Source organism: Phyllopteryx taeniolatus, chromosome 2 (assembly GCF_024500385.1).
Source record: "Phyllopteryx taeniolatus isolate TA_2022b chromosome 2, UOR_Ptae_1.2, whole genome shotgun sequence".
In the NCBI taxonomy this organism is placed as follows: Eukaryota; Metazoa; Chordata; class Actinopteri; order Syngnathiformes; family Syngnathidae; genus Phyllopteryx; species Phyllopteryx taeniolatus.
Window position 1 is genome coordinate 20,960,365 of NC_084503.1, and position 16,695 is coordinate 20,977,059.

Here is a 16,695-nt window from a genome sequence, read left to right on the forward strand (position 1 = left end):
AATGGGGGCAGTATGGACAAAGAGGATACAAAAGTCGGTCAATGAGAAGTAGCTGTAAGAGGGGCCTTTTCTGGACACTCGTATGACAAAACCAAGGTGTTTTTTTAAATAAAATTGACGCTTTTATACTAGGGCCATGTTAGAGAGTCACTCTAAGGAGGTCCAAAATCTGGGACCTTTAAAAAGCGTGTTTTATTCCAACGCCTCTTCATGGATGGCAGTTCGCATCACTAATGTCTCCCCAACATTCTGCAAGTAGGTTAACCAAAGCAGCAGTGTTACTTCAGTGTACTGGCGTCCACAAACAACATCACAATCTTGTCAAATGTGACAAATATTGGACAGCATTCGACCGTTTCAACTCCAAGTGTGGACATGCTGGATAGTTTCATTGCTCTTTTCCTCCCTAAACAGACGGCACAGCAACACACTGTCAATTGTATCTCCCGTCAGGAGAGCATGTACACCAAATGTACGCTTAAAACACACAAGTTAGACATACGCACGCAACCACACACACAGGGACCCGTACACCCAGACATGCACACATACAATAATTTATACAATTCTAATCATCTCAACATCATCCTCTCTCGTATTCTCATTTCCTACTTAACATTTCAAATCTTGTTCTCAAATAATATCTGTAAAGCTGTCATATCTACTTACTCTTCCCTTCAGACATGCAAACACCAAGGACATGAAAAAAAAAAACATTCTAGGAGAGTCTGAGGGGATCCCCCGGGCCCCTGCAGATAATTTTTTTTTTTCAACATAAATTAAGCAATCTGGAAAACTGTACAGTACAGTAAGGCAAAATACACAATTTTCTTCAAGCAGAAAAACATTTATTTACCCCGCTCAAGTCCATGTTGATGTACAAATTTAAAATTAAATTTGCCTCATTTCTTTGCTTTTTTGTTTTTACCTCCAACTTAAACCAGGCCCATCTCCACTTTCACATGTGGCCTGCTTCGAACTGTGCCACATGAATAGCATGCTCCTCTTTAAGCACTCTCACTCTAGAGATGAATTGACTAAAATCACTGTACGTTTCACTTCATTTTTCACTATTACCGACTTGAAAGGCTAATCCCAAATGCATCCTCCAGGAAAATATTAAGTACAGTATTTTTCCGTTTTTATTGGCCATTTCCGAATTTGAAGTTAGTTCATTCTGTGTTGTGACATAATCCCTAACATCGCCCCGTCGTTTAATACATTTAACATTAACATCTGTAAACTAATTAGATAATTGTAGGCGCATTTCCTAATTAATACAAGATGTACTATTGGATCAGCTCTTGCCGTCGATGTTACGCGTGCTTCGCGGTTCCGCTGGGACCACAACTAGGGCCACGACCTGCAGCACCTCAATGCGAAAATACAAAAGACCAGTGCAACAAATACGACACCGGCTGATCTGATAAGCAAAAATGTTGCTTAAATGTAAGAGTAGCAATCGAGGATGTCTGATCCAGAGGTGGGTAGAGTAGCCAAATATTGTCCTCAAGTAAGAGTACTATTACTTGACAATAATGTGACTCAAGTAAAAGATAGTTCTCCCAAAAATTACTTAAGCGTTAAAAGTACGCAGTGAAATAACCACAGCATGAACATCAATAAAATAAAAATAACAAAATAAAATGAATTTGCAAATTCTGATATTGCTGTGTGTGTGTGTGTATGCACAGCCAAAACTACAACAAAACATCTGCAATTTACTTCAAGGTATTTTCTCAAGTTATAAGATATCCACGTTTGGGAAGACAGTGCCAGACAAATACTACAAGACATGAAAGCTGTTGTTATTGTCCATCTAAATGTAAACACGACGAGTAGCGCGCCATTGCCTTCATGGTAACGACGACCTTCCCAACATGGTGGCCACGTAGGCACGACGATCAGACGGGTTGGCTTATCTAGTGTTAATACGTATGCTCGGGAAGCCCATTGGAAGACGTTGTGTGAGGTCATGTGACTTTCTTGTGTCGTTTGATTGGTGAGCTATACTTAAACATCACTAGCGCTTAGATTGGACTGGAGCAAAAAGCGCCCGTATGCGGAAGTCGTAGTCTCGTGCACGAAATAGTTAAATAAGCAATAATTGATAAATAAAAGTAGCGAGCGACATTTAGATAATTGTAACAGATTAAAAGTTACTTCTGAACAGCAGAAGTGGCGGAAGTGTTTTTTTTGGTCTTGTCAACTCCTGTGACTTATCCAAAGCAGGTCCCGGGTGCACAGGCGGAACCTTACGCTGATGCGCTCGCATAGTAGTCCGCCATGGAGTAATAATCAGAAATTACATGTGTATGTTTATGGTGGATGTGTGGAATGGATCGAACTGCCAGCGTTCCATGAGTACGAAACAGACAATGACAACAGCGACAGCGACCCCCCAACCCCAGGAAAAACTCATTGGATCTATACGATTCACAGAAATGGCCTATTTAGAGTTCAAAACGGCGAATTTTGCCAAAAGGCGACTGATTTGCATGTTATGTCCCTTATATACAATGATCATAACCTCTCTGTCAACCTTTCACATACTACCTCATCTTTCCTCACACTCCCTTCTCCTCTCTTCTAGCCTCATCCTCTGATCTTCTGATATACCGGTAATACCATAAGAAAAGTGTCAACTCACTGGATATTGTCTAATCTGTGATAAAACAACAACTTGTCATGAGAAAATACGATGCATGAGGTGATGTCTTGTCTTTACCAGTCCTCCTGACTAAAGCCTTCGGTCTTCTTGGCCATTTGACAGTGAAACCTCTCGTTTTCCTTCACCACCTCCTCCACATGTACCCGAAGCTTCCTCACCTCCTCCTGCAGCGACCAATCACATCCTGTTGTCATCTGTGATAAAACCAGTTGGTTTTACAGTAATATTCACACGCGCCTTACCTCAGCAGTGCGCAGGAGAGTCTCTTTGTCATTCAACATGTCCTCGTAGGCCAACATCAGAGGAGACAAATACTTCATGTCCACCTTCACCAAACAAGAATAAACGGAGCAATGTCAACAGACTACACTCTGGACTGTTCACTAGCCAATCGCAGGGCACATATAGACAAAAAAAGCATTCACACTCACATTCACACCTAAAATTTAAATTCAGTTTAGAGCAGTGGACTTAACCTGGATTCGATCAAACCCTAGGGGTTCGGTTGGTTCAGCGGAGGTCAAGACACACACAGTGTCCATGTGTGCGTGTCTGTCCGTTTCATTTACCCTTCTTGTATGATTTGTGACAACTCTTCAGAACAACAATGCTCGCAGCCTTTTAGCATCACCAAATCGAGAAAACCTTTGACATTCTCATATTGTTTATTACAACGTATCTTTGCGAGGAATCGTTTACGAGGATGGTAGACATAAAATCAAAGAAAAGGAAGACTTTGTTGCGAAAATGATGAGCGCAGCACTTTCTAAGGTGAAGCCGAACATTCCTGAACTTATCTGTAGTATGTAAGGCAACAGCAAAGGTTACATTGATTTAGAGTAAATATCCATTGAGTTAGATTTTTTGATTTTTGAGTGAAATTTATGATTTGTTGGTTTTGTTCTTTGAACAGTGATTTCGTGTGAAGCTAATTTAGCACAGTTTTTATTTCATTTTTAATTTTTTTCCCCCAATTATGAAGGGCTTGGTGAATGGAAATATGAAACTTGTGAGGTTCAGTACCTCCAAGAGTTTAAGAACCAATGGTTTAGAGTTTTAAATTAACTTAAGCTGACATCTGGCGAGAGAAGCAGGGTACACCCTGAACTGGTCACCATATAAGATTGGAAACTACCCACTACAAGGGATGGGTATCAAGAATCGAGAACCGGTGGGAACCGGTTCCAAAGTTAACGATACCTTGGAATCGTTAGCTGAATTTTCTAGCAATTCCCTTGACAAGTCTACTTGTATTTGAATTAATTATGTCACTGCACATTTTACACAGCGTACGCATCCCACGGATCAGCTGGTATTCACACAACTACAGTGGGTGAAATAAGTATTTAACACATCTTGAAAATTTCACCAAAATTTGTTGGGAATCAATACATACAAAGAAAGTAGAACACATAAGCTCAGAAATTAAGGTGTGTGTAATAATGTGAAATGACCGAGGGAAAAAGTATTGAACACGCCAACTGGTATTTATTGAATACTTTGACAAAATTCTTTGTGTCATGATCCATGCCCAAACCCAAGTTCCTCTTTTGGAACTTGGGTGGCGCCTTGTATCTCCCTCTCCCCCACTGTCTCCCTAGCAATCAGCATCACCTGTGCAGAGCACCTGTCTTCAAGCAGCACTGTTAACTGCCTGCATTTAAAGCCTGTCAAGTCATACAGCCTTCGCCTGAATACTGAAGCTTATTTGTGAATCACCGGCTGACTCTCGTACTCCCAGTGTTTTTCCCGTGCCGTCCCCGTCTCGCTGACTGCTCCAGCCATGCCGCCAAGCTACCCCAACTGCTTACGTTCCCGCTTCCTGCTCACTCCTTGTCCCGATGGTCTTCCCCCTTGCCTTGGATATTACCCTGAGCCAACCTGCAATAAACCATTCTAAATCTACTCCTTCCGCCTCAGTCTGCTCTTGGGTCCAATCCAATTCACATCCAACTTCGCTTTGTGACACTTCGTTTGTAATGACAGCTTCAAGATGCCTCCTGTATGGAGAAACTTGTCGCATGCATTGCTCTGGTGTGACTTTGGCCCATTCCTCCACACAAGCAGTCTTCCAATCTTAAAGGTTCCGTGGGCTTCTTTAATGGAGCTTGAGTGTCAGTTCTTTCCATAGATTTTCAATTGGATTTAAGTCAGGTGATTGACTGGGCCATTCTTGCAACTTTATTATTATTTTTTAAACCAATTGAGAGTTTCCTTGGCAGTATGTTTTGGATCATTATCCTGCTGAAATGTCCACCCTCGTTTCATTTCATTTTCATCATCTTCGTAGATGGCAGCTGAATTTTGCCAAGAATGTCTTGGTACATTTGCCCATTCATCCTTCCTTAAATAATGTGAAGTCTACCAGTACCATTTGCTGAAAAGCAGTCCCACACAATCATGTTCCCACCTCTGAACTTCACTGTTGGTATGGTGTGTTGAGAGTGATGCCATTTTAGCACCATCTCTCCTCCAAATGTGGTGTGCATTATGGCATCCTAACAGTTAAATTTTGCTCTCATCCGACCAGACTATGTTCTCCCCGTATTTAACTTGCTTGTCCAAATGTTGTTCAGCAAATTTTAAACGAGCTTTGACATGCTTTTTTTTTTTTCCAGCAATGGGGTCTTTCGTGGTGTGAGCCTGCATACAGGCCATGGCGCACCGTTTTCCTTGTGACAACAGTACCTGCTAATTCCAGGTCTTTTTTAAGCTCTCCACAGGTGATCCTTGGCTCTTGGACAACTCTTCTGATTATTCTTGGCACCCCTCTGTCAGAAATCTTGCGAGGAGCACTTGATCAAGGCAAATTTATAGTGGTATGATTGGCTTCCCACTTACATATTATGGCAACAACCGTGCTCACTGGAACGTTCAGAAGCTTAGATAGGCGCCTGTATCCAATGCCATCGTTATGTTTTGTAACAATTAGGTTTCAATGGTCTTGAGACTTCTCTCTGCTCTTACCCATCATGAGATGTGTCTTGACTCACACCTTGTCAATGAGACATTTTTGTAGGGCATCAATTAGGACTGAACCATCTGATTTTCATTTACACTGAAAAGAGGCTGGATTGCTGTTTGATTATTGATAGATTTTAGGTGTTGTCTTGGCTTTACATGCCTTTTTGCACCTCCCTTTCGTCATGTGTTTAATACTTTCTCCCTGTGTCATTATACATTTTTACACACAACTTAATTTCTGATCTTATTTGTTCTCTCTTTGTATATATGGATTACTTGGGTTGTTCCCAACAACTGGTGAAATTTTCAGGTCAATAGCACCCTTGGAAGTATATTTAGTGAGAAAAATGGTGACGTGTTAAATACTTATTTCAGCCTCTGTATTGGCCTCAAGTGGTATTAATATGCTACATGACTAACTATTCTGAGTAAGGGTGCCAGATTGCCACCAACAGCAGCAGTAAATACACGACTAAAAACAACACCATTTTAACTATAAATGACTGGAATCAACACCACTTTAACTATCAAACCCTGTCTCTACAAAATCACATTAAAGATGCATTTTAATTCCGTCAAAATGTGATACAGTAATTTTAACGATAGCAATGAATTCTGGAAAGAGCGCTTGCAAATTTCCCGCGTCTTATGCTAAAATACACCTTGCCAGAAACTGCAACCAGAAGTTTCCGTTGGCCTCTTAAGTGGCAGTATGGTACGATGCATGCATGGAGCTACAGGTTTCTGTCATCTTTAAAAAGAGTAGAAGAAGAATGTCGCGATAGAACTTTCTCAAACTTATTTGTCAAACTTATTTTTCACAGATTATGAAGAATATATGCATGTGAATATTGTTATACTACCTTTGTGGATGAGGATTGATAAAAAAAATAACATGAGTACATTGTTAAATACTTCAATAAAATACAACCGAACTCAGTTTTGCTCCCGCTGCCTTTTAAAAAACATTGTTTTACCGCGCATGCATGCTACCGTATGTTTTAAGATAGCGTATGTTTTACCATGCCTGCGCCCAATAATATGGTGATCTTATGTATGTGTTAAATACAGAAATAGACCCCGTAACTAAGACTCCGCCTTTTACTACGGTGTGCCCTATGGTCGTGAAAATACGGTATGTAAAAATTTCCAAGAAAATACAAAAATATTTTACAGTGAAATTTTTTTTTTTAACAAATTAAACATTTTTAGAGAAGCGGGTCAAGAGATTCCCTCAGGACCTTATACAGATAACCCCTTTACGTCCCGTTTTGAACTAAAAGCTATTAAATAATTTACATTTTAGTCTCTGAATAACATTTGTTGTTGTCTTTTTTCCCATATTAAACACCTTAAAATGCAATTCTCCCCTTAAATGATATCCCGCTGCTTTGACTTTTAAGCCAGTCTTGTCACCCATTTTGTAGAAAAGGCCTTCGCATTGTCGACCATACTGATTACAACACAAATGATATGCTACCACTAACGTATCTGACCTGTATCCTGATTGGTCCATCACTATCGTTAACAGCTGATGCAGTCAACATGGCAACAACAGAGAGCCTGTGTGCCATCAACATAACTTTAAAGATAAATGTTCTAATTTATAAGCAACAATTACCACAAAAAGAGGTGCATTGAAATCACTTCAGGCAATTCTCATTTGTTACTAACCAGCCATGGAGGAGGAGAACCCGTCTTTGGTAGGCTGCTTAATCTAGAGCTCTGCAACATACATCATGACAGCACAGTTAACCAGAGATTGCATTTTTTTTATATATTGCGCCTGAATGCTGAAGAGCTGGCGCTGAACTGGACTGTTGTAGAATTTAATGTGGGACTTGGGAAATTAAACAATGAGTTAATGATAGTACTAATAATAAGTAAACATTGCTAGAATGAAGACATGATATTCTAACACATCAAGATTGCAACCTGAGCAAGATGAACAAGATGAAGTTGGAATGTTTTGAATCAGTTGTGAAATGTGGGAGAAGGCATTAAATATTTAAAATGTCTCTTCATTTTGGACTTTTGTCATATTTGAAAAATGTGAACAACTGCTCCAAAGATGTCCTGAATGAGCTGAACCAGTTGAAGATTGAATGGTTTGATATGGTCAAGAAATGTGGAAGGAGGAGATACATTTGTAAAATATCTGTATTTTTGGGTGAATTTTGTCATGGAAAATATGAAATAATGAAAAGTAGGGGAATTATAGGTTTGTGAAAAAAAGTTCCTAAGATGCTGTGATGTGGAGAAATGTTGAAGGAGGACGTAACAATTTTTAATATATTTATTTGGAAAATGTGGAATTTGAAAACAAAAAAAAAGGAATTTGGAGACTTTGAAATGTAGTTCACAAGATGTCCTGAATGAGCTGAACAGTTTGAAATTGGAATGGCTTGAATCAGTCAAGAAATGTGGAAGGAGGAGGTAAATATGTAAATTATTTGCAATTTTTGTGAATTTTGTCATGGGAAATATCGATTACTGACAAATAAGGGTAATTGAGGATATAAAAAATATTTCCCAAGATGTCCTGAATGAGCTGAACATTTGTAAATTGGAAGGGTTTTTAGTGGTTGAGTTGGTTAAAAAATATGAAAGGCTAAGTTAGATCCCAATGATTTGTCCATTCATTTCAATGGGAAACGTGCTGAAACCCGGTCCAACACCCACACCCTCCCAACCCCATACCAGTCCCCCAGGAACCCCTGGATATGTATATGTGCCCAGATGTGACTAGTTAATGGACTAGAAAAATATATACAGTGAGTGACTTGTTTTCCCTATAAATGTAATATTTGGCACGGGTTTTCCCCCTGAAAAAACAGCACGCAACTGCTGAGAAATGTTGGTTGCTACATCATAGCTGCCAGATATCCTGCAATTATGTGCTGTGATCTAAAAACTAAAATAAACTCGAACGACTCATCCCTGGCCAATACCTGGCAGTCCTGCAGAGCGATAGTGTCACCTTGTGGCGTTTTAGGGGTATAAATAATCAAGTGAATTGCTCATATTTTTACCAGCATTATTTAACCTAATCAGGACAAGTGTGGTAGGAAATGGATGGCTGTTGTGGTTGTCATTAGATTATGCATGTTGTAGTTTCTACCTCCTGCTTGCTGAGCGGCCTGTATTTGGTCTGGTAGGCACTGAGCTCCATGCTGAGACGATGGACGCTGCGTTTGAGGGCATCGTTTTCGTCCACCAGCTCCTGCGCCTGCTGCCTCGCATCCCACAGCTCTGCCTGCATGCCTGCAAGGAGAAACAAACACTTTATGAACATTATAGCTTTGTTGATGCAATGTAATTAACTTCCCAAAGTTGGAGATTTTTGTCTGGTTTTGTAATTTACAACTTCAGCTCTTTAAATATATAAATAATAAATTTAATCAGATTGTATTTTGGCACTTTGTTTTTTTTTAGTCAATTAACCAGTTTTAAAATTAGTCAGTTAATTTAGTCAATTGAAACTCATGAAAACTATATTTTAGTTTAGTATTCCTGTTGACTGGATTGAATTGCTCAATTTGGGTAAAATGTGTTTCATTTTAGACTCAGCACTTTTTTAATGTTTTCTATTCTGTACCGCTTTATCCTCACAAGGGTCGCGGGCGTGCTGGAGCCTATCCCAGCTATCTTCGGGCGAGAGGCAGGGTACACCCTGAATTGGTCGCCAGCCAATCGCAGGGCACATATAAACAAACAATCATTTGCGCACACATTCACACCTACAGGCAATTTAGAGTCTTCAATCAACCTACCATGCCACATTTGGGATGTGGGAGGAAACCGGAGTACCCAGAGAAAACCCACGCAGGCACGGGAAGAACATGCAAACTCCACAGATGTGCTAACTAGTCGTCCACCGCTTTAGCAGGGACGGTCAAACTCCCCTCTCCCCAGCCACTTCATCCAGCTCTTTCGGGGGGATCCCGAGGCGTTCCCAGGCCAGCCAAAAGACATAGTCTCTCCAGCGTGTCCTGGGTCGTCCCCGGGGTCTCCTCCCGGTGGGACCTGCCCGGAACACCTCACCAGGGAGGCGTCCGGGAGGAATCCGAATCAGATGTCCCAGCCACCTCATCTGGCTCCTCTCGATGTGGAGGAGCAGCTGCTCTTCTCTGAGATCCTCCCGGATGACCGAGCTTCTCACCCTCTCTCTAAGGGAGAGCCCGGACACCCTGCAAAGGAAACTCATTTCGGCCGCTTGTATCCGGGATCTTGTTCTTTCGGTTACGACCCACAGACCATAGATAGACCGGTAAATCGAGAGCTTCGCCTTTCAGCTTAGCTCCTTTACCACAACGGACTGATACACAGTCTGCATAACTGCAGACGCTGCACCAATCTGCATGTCGATCGCCCGTTCCATTCTTCCCTCACTCGTTAACAAGACCCCAAGATACTTGAACTCCTCCACATGGGGCAGGAACTCATCCCCAACCTGGAGAGGACACGCCACCCTTTTCCGACTGAGGACCATGGTCTCAGACTTGGATGTGCTGATTCTCATCCCAGCCGCTTCACACTCGGCTGTGAACTGCTCCAATGAGAGTTGGAGGTCACGGCTTGATGAAGCCAACAGAACCACATAATCTGCGAAAAGCAGAGATGCAATACTGAGGCCACCAAACCGGACACCCTCTACGCCTTGGCTGCATCTAGAAATTCTGTCCATAAAAGTTATGAACAGAATCGGTGACAATGGGCAGCCTTCGCGGAGTCCAACCCTCAACGGAAACGAGTCCGACTTACTACCGGATATGCGGACCAAACTCTGACTCCGATCGTACAGGGACCGAACAGCCCGTATCAGGGAGTTTGGTACCCCAAACTCCAGAAGCACCCCCCCACAGGACCTCCCGAGGGACACGGTCAAACGCTTTCTCCAAGTCCACAAAACACGTAGACTGGTTGGGCGAACTCCCTTGCACCCTCGAAGACCCTGTCGTGGGTGTAGAGCTGGTCCACTGTTACATGGCCAGGACGAAAACCACACTGCTCCTCCTGAATCTGAGATTTGACTTCCCGACGGACCCTCCTCTCCAGCACCCCTGAATATACCTTACCAGGGAGGCTGAGCAGTGTGATCCCCCTATAGTTGGAATACACCCTCCGGTCCCCTTCTTAAAAAGGGGGTCCACCACCCCAGTCTGCCAATCCAGAGGCACTGTCCCCAATGTCCACGCGATGTTGCAGAGGTGTGTCAACCAGGACACCCCACAACATCCAGAGCCTTTTGGAACACTGGGCGAATCTCATCCACCCCCTGGGCCTTGCCACCGAGGAACTTTTTAACCACCTCGGTGACCTCAACCCCAGAGATAGGAGAGCCAGCCTCAGAGACCCCAGACTGCTTCCTCATGGGAAGGCGTGTCGGTGGAATTGAGGAGGTCTTCAAAGTATTCTCCCCCACCAGAATTTCCTTGAAGTCGTCCTGAAGTCTTTCTCCATGGCCTCACCGACCTCCTCCCATACCCGGGTTTTTGCTTCACCGACCACCAAAGCTGCATTACGCTTGGCCAGCCGGTACCCATCAGCTGCCTCAGGAGTCCCACAGGCCAAAAAGGCCCGATAGGACTCCTTCTTTAGCTTGATGACATCCCTCACCATTGGTGTCCACCAACGGATTCGGGGATTGCCGCCACGACAGGCACCTTACGGCCACAGCTCCGGTCGGCCGCCTCAGCAATGGAGGCGCGGAACATGGTCCACTCGGACTTGATGTCCCCCGCCTCCCCCGGAACATGAGCAAAGTTCTGTTGGAGGTGGGAGTTGAAACTATTTCTGACAGGGGATTCTGACAGACGTTCCCAGCAGACCATAACAATACGTTTGGGCCTGCCACGTCGGACCGGCATCTTCCCCCACCATCGGAGCCAACTCACCACCAGGTGGTGGTCAGTTGACAGCTTCGCCTCTCTCTTCCCCCGAGTGTCCAAGACATGCGGCCGCAAGTCCGATGACACGCCCACAAAGTTGATCATCGAACTGCGACAGAGGGTGTCCTGGTGCCAAGAGCACGTGTGGACACCCTTATGCTTGAACATGGTGATCGAGCACAGAAGTCCACTACCAGAACACCGCTTGGGTTCGGATCAGGGGGGCCGTTCCTCCCAATCACGCCCTTCCAGGTCTCACTGTCATTGCCCACGTGAGCATTGAAGTCCCCCAGCAGATCGATGGAGTCCCCAGGGGAGCACTCTCCAACACCCCCTCCAAGGACTCCAAAAAGGGTGGGTGCTCTGAACTGCTGTTTGGTGCATAGGCACAAACAACAGTCAGGACCCGTCCCCCCACCCAAAGGCGGAGGGAGGCTACCCTCTCGTCCACCGGGGTGAACCCCAACGTACAGGCGCCGAGCCAGGGGGCAATAAGTATACCCACACCTGCTCGCCGACTCTCACCGTGGGCAACTCCAGAGTGGAAGAGAGTCCAACCCCTCTCGAGAGGATTGGTACCAGAGCCCAAGCTGTGTGTTGAGGCGAGTCCGACTATATCTAGTCGTAACCTCTCAACCTCACACACCAGCTCAGGCTCTTTCCCTGCCAGAGAGATGACATTCCACGTCCCTAGAGCCAGCTTCTGTAGCCGGATTGGATCGCCAAGGTCCCTGCCTTCAGCCACTGCCCAGGTCGCACTGCACCCGACCCCTCTGGCCCCTCTCACAGGTGGTGAGCCCATGGGAAGGGGGACCCACGTTACCCTTTCGGGCTGTGCCCGGCCGGGCCCCATGGGTGCAGGCCCGGCCACCAGGTGCTCGCCTTCGAGCCCCACCTCCCGGCCTGGCTCCAGAGGGGGTCCCCGGTGCCCCGTGTCCGGGCAAGGGAAACCTAGATCCATTCATATTTTTCATCATAGGGGTCTTTTAGCCGTGCTTTGTCTCGTCCCTCACCTAGGACCTGTTTGCCATGGGTGTCCCTAACATGGGCGTGAAGTCCCAGACAACTTACCTCCTAGGATCATTGGGCCACACAAACCCCTCCACAACGATAAGGTGACGGCTTCCAGGAGGGGTGGTTTAAACCTTTCCCCCCAAAAAAAAAAATTGTATTCCTATCTTCATCTTCTGTACCGCTTATCCTAACTAGGGTCGAGAAGCAAAAAAACAACAACAAAGACATTAAAGAATCATCAGAAAAAAGAATACAGATAAAAATGTGAAGAGAAATGGAAAGAATCATCAATGAAACCCAAGAAATTTAAAGTGTTATACAATTTTCCTCTGCAAACTTGCTACTTGCAAATTAGAATAGGATAGACTAGAATAGAACTTTATTGTCACTGTTACAGGAACAATGAAAATCTGTTATAGCTGTTTTGTTTTTGAACTCATCCTCCATTATTCGCTGAAAAACCCCCTTATTTGCTGTTTTTGTACTCAGGCCAAAGCCCTCATAAGTATTGATTTGACACCATCTTGCGGCATCTGATGCCAAGGACCTGTATTGAATTGAGGGGAGGAGCTTCATTTAGTCAAGCCAAAAGTAGTTCTTTGATGCCATCTTGTGGCATCTAGAGGCAATTATAAACCATTTTAGGGGAGGTGTCAATGACTTGTGAAGTCCCATTCCCCTGCAAATAGAGGGGGAACACCGTACTTATGAGGACAAAATTATTTATCTGTCCTTTGTCCACCGCTCTACATAGACATAAAAATCCCGGTCATTGTACTTGTAGCCGAGGTTCTGATTGGCTGGGCCCCCCCGCGATTGACTTCCTCTTCCAAGTGTCGCAGCTTCTCTTCCAGCATGGCGTTCTTATCCTTTAGGGCCTTCACTGCTTCCCCGTCCTCGGTCACGATGCTTGTCTCACGAGATGGGCACCTCCTTGCTTTTGGCTCTTTGGACTGGCTGGTGGCTGAACATGAGATGGATGAAATTAAACACTTGGGGATATGAAAAGTAGAACAAAATGGAGGTTGTAAATCTTACATGGCCGATCTTCTCTATGGCTTGTTGAGTCTTTTGTCCTCTTCTTCTTGCTTTTGCTGGCTCCAATGACATTTTCACTCTGGAATTCTTAAAAAAAAACATTGTATTAATATATATTTTTTAAAAAAGGAACCAAAATCACAACGTAAAAGAAAATCTTCCCATCATCATACAGCATGTGTCAATGTCATTCTGCTGTCTGTTGAGTGTGTTCACAGGGGGATTTCTTTGACTTTATTTTAGTTTGAGTGCGTTCGGAGATTACAGGATTTACTAACTGATCTCTTGGGGCATAGAATATTTGGATGGTAGCTGGACATTGTCCTTATCAACCAGTCTTATCCTGCTCAAGCCGTCCCTTTATCATCTTGAAATCTGCGTTCTTGCTCTTTGGCTTTTTCGGGTCTCCACTAAAATGTAAATTTTGTGACCTTGAGTGTGGGTTGAACTCTTAATATGTTGAGAGAGGTCAAATGTGTCTAGTATAGCAGTGAGTTCTTTCGAGTTTTTTTTCCTGTTATTGTCAACATGAATGTTAAAGTCTCCCGTTACGACAAAATAGTTGTAGTCAGTACAAATAACTGACAGCAGTTCTGAAAAGTCCTCTATAAATTTTCCATTGTATCTTGGAGGCATATAAATTATTAAAACAGTAACCTTTGGGTCACCTTTAACTAAAAAACAGAGATATTCAAAAGAGCTAAAATCACCCAGAATAATTTCTTTACACTGAAATAATGACTTAAAAATAACAGCAATACCACCGCCTTTTTTCCCTATTCGACACTTGTTCATAAAATTTAAATGTGCTGGTGTTGCCTAATTTAAAATGGTATTACAGCTACTTTCTGTTAACCACGTTTCATTTAGTAACAAAAAGTCCAGATCATAGATTTATTATCCAGTGACCTGATATTGAAAAGAGCTAGTCTCGCAGAGATAACTGGAGACAATGGTTTGATAGATTCACATTTTATCCTCACTAAGTTTGTAGTTCTACTTTTTGTGCCATATTTCTTTGACCAACTTTATGTCCCTTGTAATTACAGGGATCAAAAATGCCTGATCTCCATAGGGGCCTGACTTATTCTGGAAAAGACCCCACAGATAAAACGGACAAATCACGACAAAAACGTGCAGGAACGCTCAAAAACGTGCAAGAAAACATTCCGTTCCAGAAAGCTCCCTGAAAACGGACACTCAAAGTCTGAGCTTTAAGTATATAGATGTTGCCTAACATGCTTGAGGCTATTAATAATCACAGGTCCTTCTAAAGGTGAGAGAGCATTTCTACCCCGAATACCATTTTATAAAGATTTACCAGTTCAATTCAGAAGGCTTCAGTTTTCAATATCAATCTGTTTTGCAATGAGTATCAACAAGTCACAAGGTCAGTCTCTGAAAGTTGCTGGATTGGATTTGCGTTCTCCATCTTTTTCTCATGGTCAGTTTTATGTTGGTTGCTCAAGGGTTGGCAGATCTAATGATTTGTGTATACTGGTAGAGAATAAGATGACAAAAAATATTGTCTATCCTGAAGCATTGCAATAAAACCTTGAACTGTTTGATGTGTACAATATTATTTCATGTTAACTATTCATGAGGTTTAGAGTATTGGGCTAAGGGTTAAGGCGCCCGTTCACATTAGTTCTCACAGCAATCAATCACATTAGTTCTCAAGCACATCAATGCACAAGCCGCTCATCCAGTTTGCTTGTTATGCCGAGCGGGGGTGGCAGCGCTGGCTCGAACAAGGGTATAAGTAGCTAGTCATTTGGGGGCCCAAGGCAAACATAGTCAAGGCCTCCCCCTACCCCCTTTATGTAATTTAGACCACTCTGTCCTGCTCTTGAAATCTGTTACAATTATCTGACAGCTAAAGTTAGCCTACAAATATTTACCACCCAAGATTTAGAATATTGTTTAGCTTCAACTAAAAAGTTTGAATTTGAGCCCTTCAGATCCTTCTTGAGGATTATCAAATAACAAGTGAAGCATCTCAACACTTTCACTTTAATTGATAAAAACATTAATTAACATTTAATACAGTTTACCATTTGAACCGCTTTTATATGCACATCTTGGTGATGAAAAGCGTCACTTGTGTCACTCTCCACTATCTCCATACTCGGCTCACACTAACAACAATGCTACAGCTACTGACAAGAGCCTCATTACAGAGTATTAAATTTTTTAAAAGGCATGAAGTTAAATCAATAAGCCAATACCGTATTTTCCCGACCATAGGGCGCACCGTATTAAAAGGTGCAGTCTCAGTTACGGGGCCTATTTCTGTATTTAACACATTCATAAGGCGCACCGTATTATTGGGCGGAGGCATGGTAAAACATACGCTAGCTTAAAACATACGGTAGCATGCATGCACGATAAAACAATGTTTTTAAAAGGGCAGCGGGAGCAAAACTGAGTTCTGTTGTACTTTATTGTAGTATTTAACAATGTACTCACGTTATTTTTTGATCAATCCTCATCCACAAATCCATCAAAGTCCTCATCTTCTGTATCCGAAATAAACAGCTGGGCAAGTTCTCCATCAAACATGCCGGGTTCCCTCTCGTCATTGTCAGAGTCAGTCTCGTTGCCGGGGGGCTGTTCAGCAATGATGCCGGCTTTTGCGAAAGCTCGGACAACAGTCAAAGCAGATACCTTAGCCCAAGCATCCACAGTGAACAATCCGTTCACATATGGTGGCGTAACTCGCCCGGCGTTGCCTCCCAGTCTTAGTTGCACTTGGTTTTTCACAGCAGCTGTGAGATGGGCGCGCATGGAGTCACAGATCAAGAGGGACGGTGATGCGTGGGAAAAAAACCATCCGGTCTCTTTATGTACACCTCACTCAGCCACTCTCTCATTTCCCCCTCGTCCATCCAGCCCTTTTGATTGGCCTTAACGATGACTTCGGCTGGAAACTTTTCTTTAGGCAGCGTCTTCCTCTTAAAAATCACAATAGGTGGCAGTTTCTGTCCATTACCATGGCAACCAAGCACAACAGTAAAAGCCGACTTCTCGTGCCCCGTTGTGCATATTGCTACCGTGCTGGTCCACTTCTTCTCTACAGTGTGGTTCACCGGGATGTCGAAAGTGAGCGAAAGTGAG

General features: G+C 43.4%; 1 protein-coding gene across 3 annotated transcripts in view; it reads right to left on the reverse strand.

Annotated features, from left to right (window-relative positions):
* cep89 (centrosomal protein 89) overlaps positions 1-16,695 on the reverse strand; it is a 71,100-nt gene that overhangs the window by 46,825 nt on the left and 7,580 nt on the right. For all 3 annotated transcript variants that reach the window (XR_009787119.1, XM_061765179.1, XM_061765185.1), the window contains 6 exons: positions 13,579-13,665; positions 13,319-13,504; positions 8,757-8,899; positions 7,310-7,360; positions 2,914-2,997; positions 2,729-2,835 (listed from right to left, as the gene is read on the reverse strand). Coding sequence is in view for 2 of the 3 variants with exons in the window: in XM_061765179.1 (XP_061621163.1) it covers positions 2,729-2,835; positions 2,914-2,997; positions 7,310-7,360; positions 8,757-8,899; positions 13,319-13,504; positions 13,579-13,665 (658 nt within the window). In the remaining variant the exon portion in view is untranslated. The remainder of the gene's footprint in view (positions 1-2,728; positions 2,836-2,913; positions 2,998-7,309; positions 7,361-8,756; positions 8,900-13,318; positions 13,505-13,578; positions 13,666-16,695) is intronic.